We start from the raw sequence: 24393 nt of genomic DNA on the forward strand, positions 1-24393 counted from the left end.
AAGTCTGTGTAAAAGCAGGCTTCTAAAAAGGATCATCAACTCCAGGATACTCACTTTTGCTAAATTCTCAATACTTTGTAGAGATATCATGTCCAGGTAAACGTTAAAATAATCTTACCTTGGGGACCTCATAAGATTTGGTTCTAGTCAAACACAATTATTCCAGGATGTATTTCAGAGTGACTCCAAATTCCCATCTGTAGCTAAACCAATCATTTCTGCCATTCCAAAAAATTATCATAGCTCAGAAGACCTATGTTAAAAAGACCAAAAAAAAAAGAATCAATTAGCATTTTAATATTAAAATGAAACTAATTTCCAGTAGCAAAATAATGGTTTTTAACCATGACACCTGCAGTTTCAGGCAAGTGGCAGACAGCCAAACATATCCATATTTGTGAGGTGTCCTAATATTAGGGAGGAAAAGATACAGAATTCTACAGTCATTAACTAGCCACATATTAGTTAACATAATATAGTTTTAAAGAACTTCCTGCAGCAGGAAAGGTATTCAAAATTTAACAAAGGGCCCCAAATCATTTGAAATGGACAAATTTCACTCTCCCATTTCATTGACCATCAGGCAAAAATGGAAGTTGGAGATAATGCATTCCCAAGACATGCAATTTGCCCAAGCCCATAGAGCAGTGGAAAAGCCAGCACAAAGATCTGAATTCTTAGATTTGTGTGACATAAGCCTGAAGATGATGCTAGAATATCTACAAGGTTGCTTTTTGAAAGAATGTTAATAGAACACCAAGAGAAAAAGTGTTTCCAATATAATCCACAATATCAAAATATAAAGAACACTTGTGAATACTATAATTGACACTCCCTCAATGCACAAACCTAAAAGGATTTTTCTACTTAGTGAACACATTGGTAAAAGGAGCCAGATGATCCTAAAGCAAAGACATCTTAAGAAAAAAATAGAACATGAAACGATACCATTTGTAATGATGCTAAGTTAAATACATCCCTCCCAGTGGTGGCGATCAGAGAAAAATAATGATATGCATTAATAAATATTCAAGTTGCAAATATAACACAAAAATGATTTTTGAAATGCAGTTTAATTACTTTAGAATCCTGTAGAACCAATTAAGAATCCACCACCAAGCACAACTGAGATTTTTCTCTTGGATAACCCGAAGACAATTCCACAAGTTTGATTAGAGAACACTTTCGGTAATAAATTTAAAGACTCACCACTTTGGGGCTGCATATAGGAGAGTATGGGCCTTGAGTAATTAGTTCAACAAGAGGGAAATGGCTTTAAATAACTGTATAAATATGAGTTGCTCAGAAAAAAAAAAAAAAAAAAAAAACTTGAAAATGTTCATCTCCCAGATCCTCCAACTTTATTAAGTATGTTTGTCCTTATGTCCACCCCAGGGCATGATGTGACCTTCTGCTATCAGAAAGAACTACACAATATAATTTATCAGAACCCATCATAATGAACTCCCCACATATTGAAAACCAAAATGACCTTTCCTGGCTAATATTTATCTTATTTTCTTCATACAAAAGGAACCACTGGGTATTCTTTTTTCAATTCATTAAAAAGATAGATCCATCAGTGGAAAGTAATGCGATCTAATAGTTCTTATGCCAGACAAGAAGCCAGGAGTTTAATTTTAGGCTGAGCAGTAACTCATTCAGTCATATTTTCCCAGAGTGCACCTGAGGCACTTACTTGAAAGAATTAACACTTTCTTGTCATGTCTTAGTCTGTTTTCTGCTGCTATAACAGAACAGAAATTGAGTAATTTACAAAGAAATTTATTTCTCACAGTTCTAGAGGCTGGGAAGTCCAAAGCACAATGGCAATTAAATTTCAACATGAGTTTTGGAGGAGACATTCAAGTCATAACATTCCACCTCTGGCCTCCCAAAACTCATGTTCTTCTCACATACAAAGTGTATTCATTCCATCTCAATAGCCCAAAAGCACCAATTCAAAAGCCCAATGTCCAGAGTTCCATCTAAACAGATATGAAACTCAAGATTCATCCCACCTCAAATGCCCTCCAGCTATAAGCCTATAAAATCAAAACAAGTTATCTACTTCCAAAACACAATGATGGAATAGGCATAAAATAGACATTCCCATTCCAAAAGGGAGAAATAGGAAAAGGAAAGAAGTAACTCATTCCCAGTATGTCCAAAACCCAACAGGTAAAACAACATTAAATCTTAAAGCTGGAGAAAAATGTCCTTTGGCTCTGTATGTCCTGCATCCTGGACATGCTACAGCAGGAACTAGGTTACCAACACCACCGGCAGCCCTGCCCCTGTGGCTTTGCTGGACCCCATCCACTCAGCAGCTCTCTTGGACTGGGGTCTTGTGCCTGCAGCTCTCCCAGGCTGGAGTTGTACACTGGCAGCTCTACATTTCGGGAGTCTCTGAGGTAGCCTCACTCCCATGGTTCCACCTAAGGACTGCCCCCTAGTACAAGCTCTCTGTGGTGGGTCCTCCCTCGTAACAAGTTGTAACAAGTTTCTGCCAGGACCCCAGACTGTCTGATACATCCTTTGGAATCTATGTGGAGGTGACCATGGCCCCAAGGCTCATGCACTCTATACTTCCACAAGATCAGCACCATGTGGATGCCATCAAGGCATACCACTTGTGACCTCTGAAGCTCTGGCACTAGCTGTACCTGGGTCTGCTTGAGGGGTGCTGCATTGGAATTTGGGGAGAATTCCAAGGCTGCACAGGGTATTGAATGCTGAGGTCCCACAGGTACCCCTCTTGAAATCTTGCCCTCCAGGTGCTAGCTTGCCTGAAAGATCTCTGAAATACCATCAGGATAATTCTCTCATTGTCTTTAACAGCACCTGGCTCCATCCTAGCTGTATCAATCTCTTTAGCAAATGGTTGCCTGACCACACCCTTAGTACTCTCTCCCAAATACACTGTTTTATTCTTCACATGGACAGGCAGAGAGTCTTCCAAATCTTTCTGTTCTGCTTCCCCTTTAATTGTAAATTATGTCTTTAAATAATGTCTCTATTCACTCATTTTACTGTAAGCACCCAAAAGAAGCCATGCAGCACCTTGAACACTCTCCTGCCCCATATCTAGATCATTGCTCTTAAATTCCATCTTCTAATGGAATCTTCTAAACCCTAGTGCATGGATACAATTCAGCCAAATTCTTACCATGTTAAAACAAGGATTGCCTTTACTCTGGTTTCCGATACCATGTTTCTCATTTCTGCTTGAGACTTCATCAGAATGGCCCTTATCATCCATATTTCTAACATTCTGATCACAACCTCTTAAGTGATCTCTAAGAAGTCTCAGACTTTTCCTACAGCTATTCTCTTCTGAGCCCTCACCAGAGCCACCCTTAACACTCCATTCACAGCAATACAGTTTTTCAGCATTTACTTCAAAACTGTTCCAGCCTCTACCCCGTACCCAACTCCAAAGCTGCTTCCACATTTTCAAGTATTTGCTATAGCAATAACCCCACTCTCTGTACCAATTTTTTGCCTTAGTCTGTTTTCTGCTGCTATAACAGAATATCCAAAACTGAAACAGAATACCTTTTAAAAAATCTATTTCTCATAGTTCCAGAACTGGGAAGTCTAATATCAAGGTGCCAGCATCTGGTGAGGGCCTTCTTGCTACATTATCCCACGGCAGAAGATGGAAGAGGAAGAGTGCTCAAGCGAGCAAGAAAGGGCTGAACTCGCTTGTATAACAATCCACTCTCACAATAAGGAACACAGCCCCCGAGATAATGTCATTAATCTATTCATGAGGGTGGAGGCCTCATGACCTAATCCACCTCTTAATGATCCTACCTCTTAATACCATCTCAATGACAATTAAATTTCAACATGAGTTTTGGAGGGGACATTTAAACCAAACTGTGTCACTTCTAAACTTCAGTACATTCAAGATCAATAACTTTGTGCATGGCACCAAAAGAAAGCATTTACTTGCAATCATTTTATTCTTGTTGTTTCCAACTATAACACAGTCCTTTCTATCACTCTGCTTCAAAAGTCATTTGTTTTTAAAGAGTCTCAGTGTTCTCAATGATGAAAGACATTGCCCATATCTAGACTAAGAACATTTTTTTAGAACATGTCTGGTCATTTTCGGAATGAACTAAAAAGATGGTGGATGCTGGGCTGCATTTTTCATCTTCTGCCTGATGTGTGGGTATTATGTGGAGACAGTCACGGATTTACTACAGAAGAGCAGAAAGCCTATTTATGTCTCCTGGCACCAAGAAACTTTGAGGTTCCGAGGCAGAAGAGACCATTCTTCAGATGTTTAATTTATTTCCATGTTACACAAGAAAGAATTCTACCTACACTTGATTTCTTATCAAGGAAAATAGAGAAGCTGTGCCTTCCTCTTCTCTTGATCTACTTGCCTCCATTATTGGTGGGGTGAATTCCCTCGGAGAACTATTCTTTTAGAATACAGTCATTCACTTGTAGATGAGCACCTTCAGAATACCTCTCCTGTTTACTATACCCACCTCACTCCACTTGAGAATCTGCAGAGCATTACATTTCCCCCATCTTTTCACTCTAAAACTCTGAAATGATGAAATACCAGTTCCTCTTAAAACTGAAAGACACACTGACCTTAAACCTGGATCTAACCATGAGGAAAATCAGATGAACTCAAATTTGAGAAACCTCCTGCAACATAATTTCTCTGCTTTCTTAAATAGTATCAAGGTCATGAAAGACCAAAAAAAAAAAAAATTAAATAAACATGAACATTGTCTCAAATAAAGGCAAGAAACATGGCAACCAAATGCAACTGTAATCTTACATTGGATCTTGGACCAGGAAAAAATAGCCACTCTCAGAATGAACTGTATGCCCACACAAAAACAAGGACACATATACGTAGCCATAAAGGACATTATTGAGAAAATCAACAGTATCTGAATATAGCCTGTAGATTGCATTACTGTGTTCTATCAACATTAAATTTCCTGATTTTAATCCTCATACTGTAGTTAAGAGAGAAAATGCCCTTGTTATTAAATACACCTTGAAATATTTAAGAATAAAGAGGAAAATGCCTCCCATTTATTTTCCAATGACTTTAAGAAAACATGGGAGGGAAGAAGGCAAGAGGAAAGAGAGAGAGAAGAGCAGGATAGAGGGAATGAAGAAGAGAGAGGGAATGAATGGATGCAAAAACAAATAAGCAAAAGGTAAGCAGCTAGGTGAATCAGGGTACAAGGTATATGGGAATTCTTTGTACTCTTCTATGAACTTTTCATTAAATTGGAAATGATACCAAATTAAGACATTAAATACATACTTAAAAGGCTTCAGTTTACAAAATATACTAAAATGATTGAGAGCTTATTGCCAATTCTAAACAATGAGGAGAGTGAAAGTTTGAATGTTCTGGTTGATTCAACTATCTGAGCATTCACCCAAGCCTCCAGAGAAGGTTTATTTGTTTTTACTTTAAGAACACTTACATAGCACCTGCCAGGAACCATGCACTTGTTAGTCATTTTACAATACAAACTCACTTTCAAAGAAGGATTTATTTACATCACGATATGGCATAGGTAGAAGCGGCTTGTCCAAGCTCACTTAGCTAGTAAGTGGCTGAGCCAAGATTCTAATTTATGCTGTCTGGTACCAAGGTATCTACAGTTTCAGTTCTAGTAAAAGCATTTCTAAAATATATCAGTCCCTTTTCATGCTTTAGTAAACAGGAGGGAAATAAATCTGTCTTTCTTCAGGACTTGAAGACATTGGTCATCAATCTGACATTAAAAATTCTGTCTGTGGCTGAATTTGTGTAGACAATTAGACTGAATTTGTTAGCAGACGCTGGGATTGTGCCTATGATGGTTTACATTAATGACTAAATAAATATTGCCTCATCTCTGAAAAGCTAGTGAAAAACAGTGGCACAGGCTTCTGATATGCTACTGATTTATTAAAGGTTAACTAATGTCATTTCCCAAATTAAGACCAAGTATGCAAGAATTACATACAGCTTGAGTGCCTTCGCCGCCATTTTTTTAAGCAGATGGAAAACAGCTGCACTTCTGAATAGAATTCTCTAAAACGTTTCAGTGAAGATATACTAGAGCCAGAACATCATACACAAAGGCTAAATTACTTCAGTTGATTTCTATGAAGGAATTCAGCACCAAAACATTACAAACAGATTTTTGTCTGTGCATCCACTCAAACTCATCTCCTAACACATTCAAATTCAAAAGCATTTTTGCAACAATACACAGCAAAACAGAATCTGCTTAATAACAAAAACAGCCCAAGTGCTACTAAACCACACTGCCCTTTCCCACCTGCCCATTCACCAGGGAAGTCTCCAAGCGCATCTTGCATCACCTCCAGAGTGAGGAGGTTTGGATAATTAGCTATTTCCAGACTCACCATCAGTTCATCTCTGACCTCCCGGGCTGAGATCTACCAGGATAGCCTGGTGCCTTCTGTACTCAGCCCCTTGGGTATTGGGGCACTAGTAGGAATAATTTTTTCAGCTAATGATGTAAGAGGTGACACCCTAAAGAGTTTAGACATTGTGGTAAATCATTTTTCCACACTAATTTCCACCCAGACAGATGATGGCAGTGGGAAATGTTTCAGAAATCAGCCATCTGGGTTTGGGGAGTAACTAGAGGGTTTTATGAGTGGAAGGGTAGGGATGGGGGGAGACTATCCCACTAAGTGATGTCTTTCCATTCTCATAATCAATAGAAATGTCAAAGCAGAACTTGCCTACATAAAACCATTCATCATTTCTCCAGACAGAAATGAGGAAAGATGTTTCCATTTCCAGTTGCTTAAATAACACAATCACATTGAATTGTCTTTAGAAATCTGCAAACAGCTTTTCCACCAAAGCATGCACAATGAAATGTAACTTCTCTCTTGACAAATATATCCTGAAATAAGGCAGGTATTAATGATCTTCTTATATTAAAGAGTGTGCTGATGAAAGTAAGTGTACTTAATAGGTTACCAACGTTTATGTGAATATATTTCAAGCACTGATACATGGCAGAACTTCCGCTGAGCTATCATTTATAATTATCACATATGCGGAATTACTTTTGTAATTTAGAGAATATTCATTGTCATATGTTAAAGCAGACATGTTTTTCCACCAATATGTGGTATACACCTGACATAAATTGCTTTTTATTGCTTGCTTAAAAATCATCAGTGAAGAATTTACTACTGAACCATTTTACAACATGCTAAAGCATGTTGTAAATGAGCCATTAAAGACAATAACTGTCTATTAAATACTAAAGAATTTTATAAATGGCATTTTAATTTCAAGTGTTACCAATACCATCTCATCTAAATTAGGTGGTAGAGAGTTGTTTTAGAAGAGTGAGAAGGTTGGAGGGGGGTGGATGATGAGAAATCAGTTAATGGGTACAATGTACATTCATCAGGTGACGGATACTCTCAAAGCCCTGCCTTGACCACTACACAATCTACACATGTAACAAAACTGAACATGTGCCCATAAATATGTACACAGAAATAAGATTCTTCTCCCATTTTTAAAAAGGGCTCTTCTAGTCACAGATGATTTAAATAAATAGACATGTTATGTTTATCTAAGGTTTACACTCTGTCATTTTAAGAACTGAGAAATTCCTTAAAATCACAGCATCGTCAGGTGAGTGCACTGATACATTCCTTCCTAATGGATATACGGTCAAACCAAGCATTTCGTTAATGAAGAAAAACTCTAGTCTTCAAGTGATCGTGAAGTAAAAAGTACAAAAGCAATCACTGCTAAGTAATACTGGATAATTGAGATCCGGTATACATAAAACTGAAAACTTAGCTGGCAAGTTACATAAAATAAAATGCGCTCACCAAAATCAGCACTACCCAGCATGGCTCCACAGCTCGTTGTCCAAATGAAATTGCCCAGGTCTGGGGCTGAACAAATGTAAACGGTAATGACAGTTTAGCCATAAATCTCTCAAGGCCCAATTATCCTTACTGCAGAGGGTTTATTTCTTTTAATTAAACCAGTTTTTAATTGGAAATTTTCCTCTCATTTCTCATTTTTCAAATATTCAAAACAGAATGTCTAAGGATTTTATTTAACATAATCAATAGCCAACACAAATTTTGGAGACTATCTACAAGTTGCCAAGTAGTTGAATTTTATCTGAAAAGTTTTTACATGATAGGATCTAACTTCTACATAAAAAAAATTTGTAAACATTAACTAATGGGTCTTCTAATACTATCATCATTACTGTGGGCAGGTGGGAGTCTGTTTACTTATAACCAGAACATAAAGTTCTTGAGGGGAGGATAATGTCTTATTTCTCCTCTACCCCAACTGCTAGTATAATACCTTGCATACCGTGGAAATTAAATATGTTTGTTAACAAATGAATAAATGTAAGCCCCCCGTTTCACTCCCAAATGAATGGACATTTAACCTCTATGCTTCCCAAATTCCTCATCTGTAAACAAATATAGTTTAACTGGATGACCTCCAAGGTATCTTCCAGCTGTAACAATAACTCGCAGACCATTTTAGGAAAAGTACAGTGTGATTTAGCTACTGTTAAAAAACAGCTCACGAATCTATATACACAGTAAATTCAGCCATGAGTGGATTACATGGCAAGACAAAGCCCATCACAGACAATATTGGCCATTCTAATCTATTAGTGGGATAAAGGCTTCTTAAAAGCTTAATCTAAACCTGTATTACATTTCAACCTTAAAATCATCTTTTGTTTGACAATGGTGCCCTCCTGTGGGCAAAACAAGGAAATATTTTGACCATGTTAACATGTTAACTGGTTTACAATATGAATGTTTTTATTATAATTACACCTTTAAATTTTTAATAAAGCCATATTTATAAATAGAATGCAAACTATCCTTAAACATTAGATATAATTTAAATAACACTATCACACTAAATAGTATTACCAAAAGAAAAAGTTAAATCAAAATATACTAACAGCTTCTAAATGAAATGGTAATTACTTCTACGGAATACTGCACCTAATAAATGCAGGCTTAGTGGGATTCAGTATTTGTTGGTTCTTCCTGTTACTTTTTTTTTTTTTTTTTTTTGAGAAAGAGTCTCACTCTGTCACCCAGGCTGGAGTACAGTGGTACAATCAGAGGTCACTGCGTCCCTCATCTCCAGGACTCATGTGATCATCCCACCTCAGCTTCCCGGGTAGCTGGGATGATAGGCGCACATCCCCATGCCTGGTTCATTTTTTGTATTTTTAGTAGAGACGGGGTTTTGCCATGTCGCCCAGGCTGGTCTCAAACTCCTGGGCTCAAGCGATCCTCCTGCCTCGGCCTCCCAAAATACTGGCGTGAGCCACCACGCCTGGCCCTGTTACTTCTATAACACAAGTCTATGCTACGAACTATCAAAGGTCCTAAGCTATTTTAAGATGTTCAAACACCCAGCCTGTGTGTACTGAAAGCAGACTCAGCACTGGCATTATACTGGGACATGCTGGGGGAAATTAAGAAGACTGATTCTTGTCAATTCAAGACAAAGCTAACTGGAAAGGACAAAACACACAAGGAGCAGCCAACAGACTAGGCCATTCAATATTTTGCAGTGTGTTTTAGCATAATGAAAACAAAGACTTGAACCATGTGGAAAAGGGTAAGATCACTGGGGACTGCTGTAATCCAGGAAACCTTCCTGGAAAAGGCAACAGCACAGAACAGTAAAAGAAAAGATGGAAAGGAGTAAAGAGAAGTTTGAGGGTGTTTTTGGGTTTTTTTGGTTTTTTGTTTGTTTTTTTGAGACAGAGTTTCACTCTTGTTTGCCCAGGCTAGAGTGCAATGGTATGGTCTCTGCTCACTGCAACATCCACCTCCCAGGTTCAAGCAATTCTCCTGCCTCATCCTCCCAAGTAGCTGGGATTACAGGTGCACACCACCATGCTGGGCTAATTTTTGTGGGGTTTTTGTTTTGTTTTTGTCTTTGAGATGGAGTCTCACCCTATCGCCCAGGCTAGAGTGCAGTGGCACAATCTCGGCTCACTGCAACCTCCGCCTCCCAGGTTCAAGCAATTCTCCTGCCTTAGCCTCCCAAGTAACTGGGATTACAGGCACACCCCACCACGCCCAGCTAATTTTTGTATTTTTAGTAGAGACAGGGTTTCACCATGTTGGCCAGGCTGGTCTCAAACTCCTGACCTCAGGTGATCTGCCTGCCTCGGCCTCCAAAAGTGCTGGGATTACAGGTGTGAGCCACCACGCCCAGCCTTAATTTTTGTATTTTTAGTAGAGATGAGGTTTCACCATGTTGGCCAGGCTGGTTGCAAACTCCTGACCTCAAGTGATCCACCCACCTTGGCCTCCCAAAATGCTCATGGGATTACAAGTGTGAGCCACCGTGCCCAACTGTTTTTGGTTTTGTTTGTTGTTCTTTTTGATGTAAAAGGTCTATATATGTGTGTGGGCTTGTTTTGTTTTGTTTTGATTAGATTAGGTGGGGGGAGGGGAAGAGCCACTAAAGGCTCTACTCATGTAGAGAAAAGAGGAGAGGAGCTACAGTGGGGAGGGGAATTAGCTATTCACAGGGAAGTTAGAAGAGCCAGCACAGCCTCCATGCTCTATTTCTGCATTCAATGGGTCACCTCTGCATGATTCATTCAACAAGAATTTTTTTTTTTTTTTTTATCAACTCTCTGTGCCAGAGCCTGTGCTGGGTACCGGACACTGAGGGTAGACAAGGTCCCCAGTGTCCTGGAGCTTGCATTATAATGTGGGGGGACAAACAGGTAAACAAGCATAAATAAGGTAACTGTGGGCTGAGAGAAGCATTATAGAGAAAACAAAAGTGAACAATGTGATGGAGACTAGCTGAGCTCGGAGGAAAAGAGGTTAGCTACTTGGACTGGGTGTTCAGGGATGGCCTGGCCTCACTGAGAAGGTGACTGTGACATCATGGTGAATTACATAATGTGACCTTCCAAGGGAAGCATATTCCAGGTAAAGAGACAGCACAAAGGACCTGAAGCTAAAATAAGCTTGGTGTGTTCAGGAGCGGAGAGGTAGCTAGGGCGGCCAGAGGGGAGTAAGCAAGGCAAAGAGAGGTAGGAGGTAATGTCAGGTAGCAGGTGACAGAGAGGTATCTGGGGACAGATCAGGCAGAGAAGCTTGTAGGCTACAGTGTACCATTAGAATTTTATTCCAAATGTGGTATGAGAGTTTTAAGCAGGAGAGAAACAGGAGATGGTTTAGGTTTTCACAAGAGCCGTCCAGCTGCTGGGTAGAGAATGTCCTGATGTGGGGACAGGATCAGAAACAAGGAGTCTACTGTAGCCATCCAAGCAAGAGATGGTGATGGCTTGGAGCAGGATGGTGACAACAGAGCCCAAGAAAAACTGATCATCCAAGGCCAAACATAGCACCAAGCACACAACAGGTTCTCGATAAATCTGTGAATGAATGAGTGCTTAAGTGAGTCAGTGAGCAAAACGTTATTATCAGTCTTGCCATATGCCATTGGTTTTTTACCTCTCTCTAGAGCTGGTGTCTGTCTCGTGGGTAAATACAACAAATACTGACACAGATGGCCTGAAGAGAAGAAAAAGTGGCAAACACCTATTGACTGCTTGTTCGCAGACTAAGGTTTTGACGAGAAGTACAAGGGAATGAATTTGGCCAGCTATCTGGAGAGTAGGGTACCAGTGAAGCCCAGGCCTCTAAATGGGGTCCTCTCACATCCCCGCTGGGTATCTCAGACACTCCACATGGGAGCAAACTACCGAACTACCTGTAAGGTCCAAGTTTCAATAATACTAGTTTTTATCTTATGGACACTGTATTTCATACAATCTGTTGTTTTTGTTTTGATTTGTTTTGATTAAGACAAAGTCTCAGTCTGTCACCCAGGCTGGAGTGCAGTGGCATGATCTCAGCTCACTGCAACCTCCGCCTCCCAGTTTTAAGTGATTCTCCTGCCTCAGCCTCCCAGGTAGCTGGGACTAAAGGCACACGCCACCATGCCTGGCTAATTTTTGTACTTTAGTAGAGACGGGGTTTTGTCATGTTAGCCAGGCTGGTCTCAAACTCATGACCTCAAGTGATCCTCCCGCCTTGGCCTCCCCAAGTGCTGGGATTACAGGCATGAGCCACCACACCTGGCCTAATCTAGTTTTTTACTCTTCACTTTGGCTACTAGGAAGCTGAGAGCCAAATTTATAGTTCATCTTCGTAAGTGAACAGGACCTTTCACCATGCCTTTTATATGCTAATCTTATGCTTAATTATGCATATCCTTATTTTTGGCCAGGCTCGGTGGCTCATGCCTGTAATCCCAGCACTTTGGGAAGCCGAGGAGGGCAGATCACCTGAGGTCAGGAGTTCGAGACCAGCCTGACCAACATGGTGACACCCTGTCTCTACTAAAAATACAAAAATCGGCCAGGCATGGTGGTACATGCCTGTAATCCCAGCTACCTGGGAGGCTGAGGCAGAAGAATTGCTTGAACCCAGGAGGCAGAGGTTGCAGTGAGCTGAGATCATGCCATTGCACTCCATTCTGGGCAACAAGAGCAAAACTCCGTCTCACAAAACAAAAACTTATTTTTCCCTTTATCTCTCATTTCAATGTTATTCTTAAAGGCGCTCTCAAATCTGTTTTGATGAAGACATACAAAAATGAATATATCAACAAGACATCATATACTATAACAGGTCCAAAGTTCAGATTGTCCTAAGAGTCTCTTCATTGACTCTCCTTTTCTCTACCCATCCTACTTGCCAGAACAAAACTCAAAATTTCCCCCTTGACATGGTTACCTCAGGTGAAAGCATTCTTTCCAAATGAAAACTGTTACCCAGATTGTACATCAAAGGAAGTCCCAGGCAACAGATCACACGATCACACCAGGATTCATTGACCGATTTCCTGGTGGATAGCAAGGTTGTGAGGGAATGGGACAAAGGACTGGTCAGGTTTGGTTTAAGGTAAATAGGAATGGGAGGAACAAGGTCCAGGACATGTGGCACAGGGAAGTGAGTGCAGTCAGGAAAGCTGGAGAAGGACAAGGTGAAAAGGGGGTGAGATGGGAAGGGACCCCAAGGAAACACATTTTACAGCTTGAGCAAAGGTCAGTCTCGACCAGCAGTGATTCAGAACCAGTCGCTTCATCTGAAATTAAAATCTACATGTTATGTGTGATCCAAGAATCCGGAAAAGTGTTCACAGACCCTAGAAAATATTGAAAGGCATATCTGACTGTTTTGCCCTCGTGTTTAAGTCAAGGGAAGAGAATCAAAGAATCTGTTATGATAATGATTTAGCATATGTGGGCCAGGCCCTGTGGCTCGTGCCTATAATCCCAGCACTTTGGGAGGCCAAGGTGGGCGGATCACCTGAGGTCAGGAGACCAGCCTGGCCAACATAGTGAAAACCCATCTCTACTAAAAATACAAAATGAGCCAGGCATAGTGGTATGCGCCTATAGTCCCAGCTACTAGGGAAGCCGAGGCAGGAGAATGGCTTGAACCTGGGAGGCGGAGGTTGCAGCAAGCCGAGATCGCGCCACTGCACTCAAACCTGGGTGACAGAATGAGACTCCATCTCAAAAAAATAAAAAATAATTTAGCAGATATGTACTCTGGGTCAAATACTGGACCAATCAAGCACTTTATATCTCATCTTGTTGAATCCTTAGAATAACCCTCTAAGGAAGTCCGTTTTGTTTTGTTTACATCTCTGTTTAACAGGGGAGAAAATAAGTAAGTCCACTTACTTACCCAAGTATACAATATAGGTGGTAAAGTCAGGATTCCAAACTGGACTGGGAGATTCCACTACCTGGGAAGAAAAGGTAGTGTCGACCAGCAAAAAGCTTGAGAAAACAAGAGGAGGAATTGAAGTAGGTAGTAAGTGGTCAGCCAAGACCTTCTGAAGACTGAAGTCTGGACACTACAGAAAGCCCAACTCAGAATATTTCTCGGGTCGAGGATGCAGTTGCTAAAGACGGAGTCTTCCCAACACTAGCCATAGTTGTGTAAGAAATATATCACATAAATTTCAGCCACATATCTACTTTTCCATGTGTAAACTTTAGGAAATAAATGAAACACCTTTAAAATATTTCCAATGAAAATTTAGCATCCAAACTGAGAGGCTAAGTGTAAAATACACACCAAATCTTAAAGCCTTAGTAGAAAAAAGAACTGCCTGATTAATAATTTTTAATATTCCATGTAGAAATATTATTTTAGAATAGCCAGCTAAATAAAATATAATATGAAAATTAAGCATAAAATTCAGGCACACTGGTATAACCAACAGTGGTTTTCCACAGACAAAAATATACCCTGGATTTTTTTTTTTTTTTTCTTCATTTCAAAAAAAAGTTTTTGGCATTCACAGAAGGCTTCTTAAACTCCTTCCATGGTTTGACATCATTGACTCAGATAAAGGCCTAGGAAGCCATTCCTCTTATTCAGGATCTAAAAAAGCAGCAGCTCACATTTATAATGCATTACAACTAGAACCTGAGGCCTAAGAAACGTCTATGTCGAGTCCACAGTTTCAAACACAAATTCACTCATCAAGGCTTTGTTCGGGCATCAGGGAAACATCCTGGCAGCAAGTATGCCTCTATAAGGAAATATTGGGTCGCGATCTCATAACTCCAACACACAGGAGATGCACCACACACTTTAGGAGACTTCTAAAGCAGAAAAACACAAGACATTAGGGAGAATGACCTCTCTTCCTAGTTTATGCCTTCAAGATATTAAATGTACTATTCATCCCCAAAAGAAGAAATGCATATAAAAACTAAGACCACCATAATATGCAGTGTAATATAAAAATTAATATCTGGAATGCAAATTTATTTTCACCACCTAAAAGACATTTAAGCTTTAATTAAAATAATAGGCCGGGCATGGTAGCTCACACCTGTAATCCCAGCACTTTTAGAGGCCGAGGTGGGTGGATTGCCTGAGCTCAGGAGTTCAAGACCAACCTGGGCAACATGGCAAAACCCCGTCTCTACAAAACACACACACACACACAAAATTAGCTGGGTGTGGTGGTATACACCTGTAATCCCAGGTTCTGGGGAGGCTGAGACATGAGAATCACTTGAACCTGGAAGGCAGAGTTTGCAGTAAGCCAAGATTGCGCCACTGCACTTCAGCCTGGGTGACGGAGTGAGACTCTCTCTTAATAATAATAATAATAATAATAATAATAGAGGTGCCTGGAAACCATTAATTCCAAAGTACCTTTGGTAACTGGGGCCAGAAGGAACAGAAGCCATATAATTCCAATATTATCCAGCTTTTCCCAGCCTTCCTGCCACAGCGTCTTTGCACATGGCAGTCCTTCTGTTCAGAGTCAAACACATTGTTCTCTCCTCCACTAAGTTAACTCCCACTCATCCTTCATATCTCAGGGCAAATATTACCACCTCAGAGAAGCATTCTACTCATTAGCTAAAATCCCAAATTTTAATCTTTTCTTCTTGGTACTCTCTAGAACTGCATTTTTATACTCACATGAGAACTCCCTACAGACTGGAGCTCTATGAGGGCAAAGATCAGGCCTCTTCTCTTAGCATTGCTTCTCATCTGTAGCCCTTTAACAGAGCAAGTACAAGGCACTCAACAAATACTTGTTGAATCAATGAATGAATTTGAAAACCTAATCAGGCTATCCCATTTCCTTTACCTAATAAATTGGGTTTTTCAATCACAGTTTCCACTTTGCAGTGAAATTTTTAACCAAAGATGCTTTCCTAGACATTGACCTAATTCACAACTACTGCTTTCACTAAGGAACATCCCCAGCCCCTATCAAACCTTCTAAGAAAGGCAGGGCAGCATGGTTTGTTATGTAGTTCAGCCACCCAAGGCTAATTCAAGCCAAGCCAAGGGAAGTTTCCTCTTCCTGCAACTTAGAACTGAGATTGAGAAACAGCTAATCATTCTAGAATTAGCTGTCAAGGGAGGAATATATACATTTAGGAGGTATGGGGTGGCCAGCTTTCCCTCATCCATGCAGGGGGTACAAAGAAAGCCGGACTTCACAGAGACAGGAGTGACACAGATGCACACAAAGCAGAAATGAGACTAGAAGAGGATGATCCAGGTCCCTGAAGGTCATTCTATTTTTAATTCCAAGACTTTCCTTGGCCTGCCTTTGTGCCTTCCCTTGAATTCCTCAAGAACTCTTATAGCTATTTCACTCAAAAAAAAAAATATTCTCATCTTTGCTTGGCCTCGCTGGAGTTCTGTGTTGATCTAAATAGAATTATCCCATTTCATAGATAGGAAGAAATGAGCCCCCAGAAATTACCTTCCCAAAGTTACAGAGCTAATTAGTTGTAGAGCGGGGCTTTACACCCAAGCCTTCTGAGACAAGGGAAACTCTGTCTGTGCTACCCAATTAGTAGCTACTAACCATATGTGACTATTTAAATTTAAATTTAACTAAGTAAAATTTAAAATCAAGTTCATCAGTTCCAGGAACCTTATCTCAAGTGCTCCATAGCTCCATAGGGTAATATTGTCATATTGGACAGTACAGTTCTAGAACATCTATTTCTACTATTGCAGAAAGTTACATTGAATAGCACTAGATCCTTGAAGGATAAGCCCTCTCTATTTGTAAAATCTGAAACAAACTGCAAAAGCTGAATTTGGCTGATACCAAACACAGTGGAACACACTGGAATGAGGGCAGATCTTGCCACCCCAAGGCTTGGGTTCTTCTCCTCTTTACATCCTTTCAGTGGGCAAATCATTAGACTTCTCTGAACCTCAAGCTCTTATCTGAAAATGGATTTGGAAATAACTACCTGGGTCACTCCAATGTTCAAATGAGGCATGGTACAGTGAAGGGCTCTGTACATTGCACTTATACTAACAATAGTTGTTATCATTAATAACAGCAGCAGCTAACATCATTTCTAGAGCCTATATAAGAACTCTGCTATAAGAACTTTCAATGCATTAACTCATTTAATCCCCTCTAATGTACTTTGAGGCAGCTGCTATCAGTATCCTCACTTTACAAAGAAGGATATTTGGAGGCAGAGAGGTGATGTGATGTGTCCAAGGTCAGCTACCACGTGGCAAAGCTTGAATCTGAACCCAGGTTCCAAAGTCTGCCCTCTTAACCATCTGGCAACTCTGTCCTTCTAAGATCTCAAAGTGGGTATTCCACAATCAATGCATTCACTCCTCCCTCTCTTTTACCCATACCACCATTTCCTTTCAGCTAATACTTATTCACTTTTTTTTTTTTTTTTTTTTTTTTTTGAGACAGGATCTTAATTCTGTTGTCCAGGCTGGAGTGCAGTGGCATGATCATGGCTCACTGCAGCCTTGAACTCCCAGGACCAAGTGATCCTCCATCTCAGCTTCCAGAATAGCTGGGACTACAGGCACATGCTACTATGCCTAAAGATTTTTGTATTTTTTGTAAGGCAGGGTTTCACCATGTTTCCCAGGCTACTCTCGAATTCCTGGGCTCAAGCAATCCACATACCACAGGCTCCCAAAGTGCTAGGATTACAGATGTGAGCCACTGTGTCCAGCCTCATTCCCATTTTGTATGCATACTCTAGTTACAACCTTGTCTTTTGGTCTTTCTCTTTTAACGTGTTTCCCTTATATGTATATATTTTTGTATACGGGTATGAGAAACAACCAGAACCTTACCGGACATGAAAACACTTGACATCCAAACAAGAAGCAGACCTGTTCACCCTATAACATTATGCAAAGTAGCAATCAGCAAACAGATCCTGCTTGAGAAAACCTGACAAACCAAGTTAGTAAAATCACTTTCCAAAGTATTTTCAATCTAATAAGTAATTTCAGACATCATTGGTTCTCCCAATCAATGGCCATTTCTATAATAGATGAAAGGAACCGAAAAAAAAAAAAAAATTCAGGGACAAGACTCTGGAGAGCGTCCCAGCACCCTCCCTCTTCTTGTTAACATTTATCTGTCCTGTAACAATGGCAGGCACAGTACTAGCCAATGCTTTTACTCAACCAATGTCTTCCTAGCATCTCTTGGTAGTCAGATGCTGGAGCAAAGGGTCACCCACCTACCTAGAAAACAGGAGCTTCAGCACAAGTTATAAAGCAACTGCCAACTTTGAGAATGGGATTCTGAACCTGGGGTCCTTGCACAGAATCAGGGGTCCATAAACTGGGATGAGAAAAAAAATGACATCTTAATATTTATGAGCCTCTGTTTGAAATTCATCTGTTCCTTCAATTATGTCAGCAACAAGCCACATGGGTATTTAGCAGTTCCTATGACTTGGCCACAAATAGAAATCATAGGTATTTTCAAATCTCATTAAAGTTTATCAGCAAGAACTCAAAATGCGTGTCCATCAACAGCCTCATAATCATATGTAGTTAATGGGCTTGCTTGAAGATCATGTTGTTAAATGAATACAGAAGCACATATATTCTATATCATAAAATGTTTTAATGTTTTGATCACTACATTTCCATATAATGGTTTCCTTTGAAATCCAATGAATTTTGTTTAATGTGGGGTTTTTTAACTTTCATTTTAGGTTCAGAGGTATATGTACAGGTTTGTTAGATAGGTAGATTGTGTGGCACAGAAGTTTGGTGTACAGATTATTTCATCACCCTGTTTTATGTGTTTTAAAAACATTGTTATGAGACAGGATCCACTGGCTTCACCAAACTTCCAAAGGGACCGATGGCACAGAAAAGGTTCAGGAATCTCTATCCTTGGAGGTGACAAAACCATACCTTTGATGTGCAACATCGCAGCTGCCTCCTCCCTCTTTCCTCCTTCCCATCCCATGTGAGCCTAACCTATAACCCATCAATTCTTCCAGAAGTTGGAAAGAAAACTGACAGATGATGCAATGCCTTCTGTATAAGGCATACACCAGTCACAAAAGCACCAGAAAACTGTTGCAGAATGGTTTTTAGAAGGTTAAAAAAAAAAAAAAAAAAAAAAAAACAATTTGCCATGTATAGAAAGCTCCACCGTTTCAAGTGCCTCTTGCAACCACTATCCTATAATGTATTCCAACTTGCTAGTGTAGAAATGGCCTCATTATCCCCACAGAGGTCCTTCAGAAAGCCTATTTCAAAGCAAGCACCTCTGAAAGTGAGCCCACAATCTAAAAGCCTGTGCTATAAATACGCATGCCCTGGGAAGGCAACAGCAAGTTTAATTCCATGATTGCATCTTTAAGAAGGAAACCAGGAGAGCCATAGGCCAGAGAGCTGCTCAGTAAACAGCTGTGAGAAAAAGGAGATGACGTTTCTAAGACATTTAGGAAGACGGGTGTCAGAAGTCCAAAGACAAAGAGATCTTTGTCACTGTGAAAGATAAAATACGTAAGCATGCAAATAATAGTAAAGAGGTTGATAAAAGTTTCCCAATTTATATTGCAAGTGTCTATGCAGGCTATGACAAAGGACAGGCAACAATGAAGTAAAATTACCAATACAAATGGGGTCTTAGGGTAGGTTTTCCCCAAAGCAGAGCCTTGGACAAGGACTTAACACAAGAATGCATGATCAAGGTTACTGATGTGAGCAACGGAAGCTGGATGCCACCAGGGGCTCCCAAGAAGCATAGAGATGCTTCTGGAATCATCCACCGAAAGACAGGAGGTGAGGCCATTTATTTATCAACTCCTCACTTCCGCTGACTCAGAGGCATTAACTTCCATGCACTGAGGAATGCCCAGTGAGGAAGCTGGCAAGAGAATTGGCGAATGCTAGGGATGGGAACTGGCCTTGCAGCTGTGGCCAAAATCAGTGGAGGCTAAAGAGATGTGACACATGGTAACACAGGTGGCTGCTACCCATAACCAAATACGGAACGTAAGCTTTTTTCCTCAATAGCAGCTCCCCCTGCATTAAATTTTAAAATCCATCCCCTCTCCAAATATTTTTGAGCCCCAACTATGTGCTACACACTGCCTGCAGACACTGGGACACCACAATGACCAAGCCAGGCAAGGTCTCTGCTTTATGTATTTATTTATTGAGACAGAGTCTTGATCTGTCACCCAGGCTGGAGTGCAGTGGTGCAATCTTGGCTCACTGCAACCTCCACCTCCCGCCTCCTGGGATAAAGCAATTCTCCTACCTCAGCCTCCCGAGTAGCTGGGACTACAGGCGCGTGCCAGTATGCCTGGCTACTTTTTTGTATTTTAGTAGAGACGGGATTTCACCATGCTGGCCAGGATGGTCTCTATCTCCTGACATCATGATCCGCCCGCCTCGGCCTCCCAAAGTATTTGGATTACAGGTGTGAGCCACTGCACCCAGCCAGTCTCTGCTTTCATACTCCTTATATTCATAAAAAAGTAATATGTCAAGATATTGATTTTAAAGGTAGATCAAAGAAAGAGTGATGAGGAAAGGGAAGCAGTCAGAGAAGATAATTTAGCAAGGGGTCAGGGATTGTCATTTTCAGCTGGAGCCTGAATGACGAGGAGGAGACAGACCAGAGACACGTGGAAGAAAAGCATTTAAGCAGTGGGAACAGCATGTTCAAATGCCCTGAGGTGTACGGATCACTAGTCAGTGCAATCTCCCACAAAGTGGGGAGAAGGGAACATCTGTTATAACCAGGAGTTCTCATTGGTCAGGAGGTAAACCTACCATGGAAATTTGTTTTCAGATGGTGATGAGATCTGTACAAGAAACTAGGTCCTCTCCTGGAGCAGGCTTCCAAGCAAGCCAAAGCTTTTGTTGCTTTCTTTGTTTCTTGCTAAATTGCCATCCATGGATCACTGAACTTGAAGTTTCACTGTGTTAACTGGGCCTAAACCAAAGTGAAAATCCCAAACTGCCTGAGTCCCAGGGCATTTGGGAAAGGAAAAAGCAAAAATAAACAATAAAGTAAATTCACATCTGAGGAAGAGGAGGAGCAAGTGGGAATGGATAGACATGAAGCAAAATAATGTTGTATGTACACAGCAGGTCAGATGTGGAAGTAGGATGTGGAGTAGACATTCTTCAAAGGAACAAGTGTCCTTCCTCAAAATGGCAAAGCTGGCACTGCCTCTCTGTCCCTTGTTCACGTCCTGGGCGATGATACATTGATTGACATAACAGAAAATCAGGTATTGATTTCACATGTCCCTCCCTGGGCATTAGAATTGAAGATCTTGCCAGCTGACTGCTCCTTAATTTCAATTATTTGGGGTCTTTTAACCTTGAGGGACTCAGTATGCAAATAATAAGAGCTGCTATGAGACAGCTTTTATTTAGCACTAACGATGTACCAAATACTATGCTGAAAACTTGTTTACATTAGTTCATTTGAATCTTGCAACAGCCTTCTGAGACAGGGACTACCTAAGAGACAGAGAGGTTAATAATTTGGGAAAGGTTGCAAAGCTGCTACGTAGGGAAGCTGGGATTTAAACCTGTGAGGGTCTGGCTCCAGAGTCCTTCTCTTAACAACAGCTCTAGGGCTTTGTTAAATCAGTGTCAACCAGAGAGTGGACTTTCCATGACGCTGGTGCTTTAAAGGTGTTGCCTTTAAAACCTGCCTGTATATAGACAGCACCCTTTATCTTGTACAAAACTCACTGTCATCTGCACCTGGCATGGTGGCTCACTCCTGTAATCTCAGCACTTTGGGAGGCCGAGGCAGGTGGATCACCTGAGCACAGGAGTTTGAGAGGAGCCTGGGCAACATGGAGAAACTCCATCTCTCCCAGAAATACAAAATATTAGCTGGGCATGGTGGCGCATACCTGTGGTCTCAGTTATTTGGGAGGCTGAGGTGGGAGGATCACTTGAGCCTGGGAGGTGGAGGCTGCAGTGAGTTGAGATTGCGCCACTGCACTCCAACCTGGGTGACAAGAGTGAGACCCTGTCTCAAAAAAAAAAAAAAAAAAAGTCGGGTGTGGGAGGAGAGAAATAACTCATTGCTGCCTAAAAACCAGTTTCCACAGTACATTACACCCATCATGAAAAGGTTTCAATAAAGTGACTTTGGCCAAGAGGGAGGGAAGCAAAAAAGCAAGGGAGAGAATATTTAGAGAAATTGATGCTCCGCTAATATCCAAAGTAGCCAAAGAAATTAATGCTCATTGTCCAAAGAGAAGGTGGAGGCAAAGATATGCACCAACTGTCATTCTCAGTAGAATAGCTTTCTTTCTAGCCAGCTCTTTAAAGTCATCTGCTTTGGTGAACGCCTCGCTCCTCATATGAAAACTCTTCAGCTGCTGATACAAGTGTCAGGAAGGCAAAAGGCTAGAATGAGCTGAGCCTGGCAGAAAGTGCAAAGAGCTACAAAAGGGCTATTTCTGTTACGCTCAGGGCAAGGAGAACAGCAAGACGACATAGGTCTGCCGCCTGGAGAGGGTGGTGTGATACTAACAGTGACAGCAAGTGCAATTACTCAGCCTCCAGTCTGCATCTGTGTTCCCTCAAGATAGAGGAGATGCTTTCCATAGAGGGGACAGGAGACACTGTTTCAGGGAATTGAGACCCAAAATAAGGTGCCACGATTGTCAGAGTGCCTGCCCTCTCTAAATAAGTCTGAGGCTCCTGGCCCTGATGAATGAAAGCCCAGGCTACTCGTGGCATGAAGTCTGAAGTAGCCACAACATCGGTGGTAAACTCTGAAGAATCCAGAAGAATAGGAGATGTACCAGCAAATAAAAAGGAATAAAAATACAAGTTGTGCCAATCATATGTCAGTAAGCATCATGCCAATCCCAGACAGACTTCTGTAATGCATTATTAACAAGGGGGACAGGGCGAACACTCAATGCAGTAATGATTACTTGGAATCAGCATGGATTCGCTAAAAATAATTCATACCAGGCAATGCTCATTCCATTTTTTTCATACTCACGGAAGCTGGTGATCAAGAGATTACTATGGTTATAAAATCTGGAATTCAGCAAGGCATTTTGACTAACTTTTCCATATAACTAACTCCAATGCAAAAATATTTTAAAATGTAGACTGGACGTAATGAAAATAGGTAGACTAAATAACCCTGTAAAAGTACCGATTAACCATATCTACATCAATTTAAAATGTCCCTTTTAGGGACTCCCTAAGAGAAAGAGAGGTTAATAATTTGGGAAAGGTTGCAAAGCTGAGAAGTAGGGAAGCCGGGATGTAAACCTGTGGGGGTCTGCCTCAAGAGTCTTTCTCTTAACAGCTCTAGGGCTTTGTTAAATCAGCCCTATCTCTAGTGGGAAGCCACTAGGCTCTATCCAGAGCCTGTCCTATTCACTTTCCTATCAATAACTTGGACGGCGATATTGCCATCATTCCACTAAATTTGGGAATGACCTGAAGCTAAGAAGGGAAACAGCCACTCTAAAAAATGAGAAGCAAAACTGAAAAAAAAAACAAAAAAAAAAAACAAAAAAAACATCAAGGTGACCGATTCACTGAAAGTAAGACGGAATTCTCCAGAGGTAAATGCAAAACATTAAGCATGAGTTTAAAACTTTTAAGTGGACAAACAGTGGAGAGAAGAAACAGTGCTCTCCGCATGGAAAAGGACTGCACATAAAATGTCTCGATGGTAAATTCAAGATGAGTAAGTCATACAATATGGCTGTTAAAAACATTCATCTTATGTTTCATTAACAAAAGTATACTACTCAAAACTAGAGAAGGGATAGTTCAATTATACTCTGAAGTAGCTAGACCAGAATCAACAATAGCCTATTTTTAGTTCCATTTAATAAGCATGGCAACAATCCAGGGTTCATTCAGCATCCATGGCCCAGATGGTCAAAGAGCCAGACTAGCCCCATCTGACAGTGCTTCCCACCACAATGATAGTGACTCTATCCCCAATGCAGTAGTCACTACCCACATGTAGCTACTGAGCTCTTGATATGTAACTAGTGTAGCTGGGGAACTGAATTTTTAGTTTTGTTTAATTCTAATTCATTTAAATTTATGTATCTGCTTGTAACTTGGGGCTACCAAGTCAGGTTGCATAGCTCTAGACAACACCATATGCCAAATGGTGGAAGTAACTCAAAGGATAGCAAACCCAAAAAAAAAAAAAAAAAGGGATTTGGGGACAAAATGACAACAGAATTCAGTATCTGAAGTTCTGTCTTGTGGAAAAGGAATTAGAAATATTGTTTGCAACCCATCGGGCAGAATTAGGACTTAGAGAAATTATAGCAAGATAATATCCATGGCGCTGGAGAAGTAACTGCTTAACAGTGACAACAATGTCAATTCTATGAGAGCAGGACCTGTTGTCACCATACTCACCACCTAGTACCTAGCACAGTGCCTGGCACCAAGAAGGCACTCAGTAAATATGTCTACTGAATGAGTGAATGGTTTAATCAACCCATGAAATAGGAAACTGTCCAAATGGAACATAAACAA

At 40.7% G+C, this 24393-nt stretch overlaps 2 protein-coding genes across 5 annotated transcripts in view; one reads left to right on the forward strand and one right to left on the reverse strand.

The window, feature by feature from the left end:
* ARL6IP5 (ADP ribosylation factor like GTPase 6 interacting protein 5) overlaps window positions 1-24393 on the forward strand; it is an 808776-nt gene that overhangs the window by 584024 nt on the left and 200359 nt on the right. The window lies entirely within an intron of this gene.
* The window catches only part of TAFA4 (TAFA chemokine like family member 4), a 206107-nt gene that overhangs the window by 158069 nt on the left and 23645 nt on the right, over window positions 1-24393 (reverse strand). For 2 of the 3 annotated variants that reach the window (XM_050781319.1, XM_050781318.1), the window contains exon 2: window positions 119-253. In XM_050781319.1, the coding sequence (XP_050637276.1) occupies window positions 119-132 (14 nt within the window). In that variant the 5' untranslated portion in view covers window positions 133-253. Of the gene's footprint in view, window positions 1-118; window positions 254-7875; window positions 7932-24393 lie in introns of those variants that run through there. The other variant, XM_050781320.1, reaches the window with a different exon arrangement.

The sequence above is a fragment of the Macaca thibetana genome, chromosome 2, assembly GCF_024542745.1.
Source record: "Macaca thibetana thibetana isolate TM-01 chromosome 2, ASM2454274v1, whole genome shotgun sequence".
Taxonomy (NCBI): domain Eukaryota; kingdom Metazoa; phylum Chordata; class Mammalia; order Primates; family Cercopithecidae; genus Macaca; species Macaca thibetana.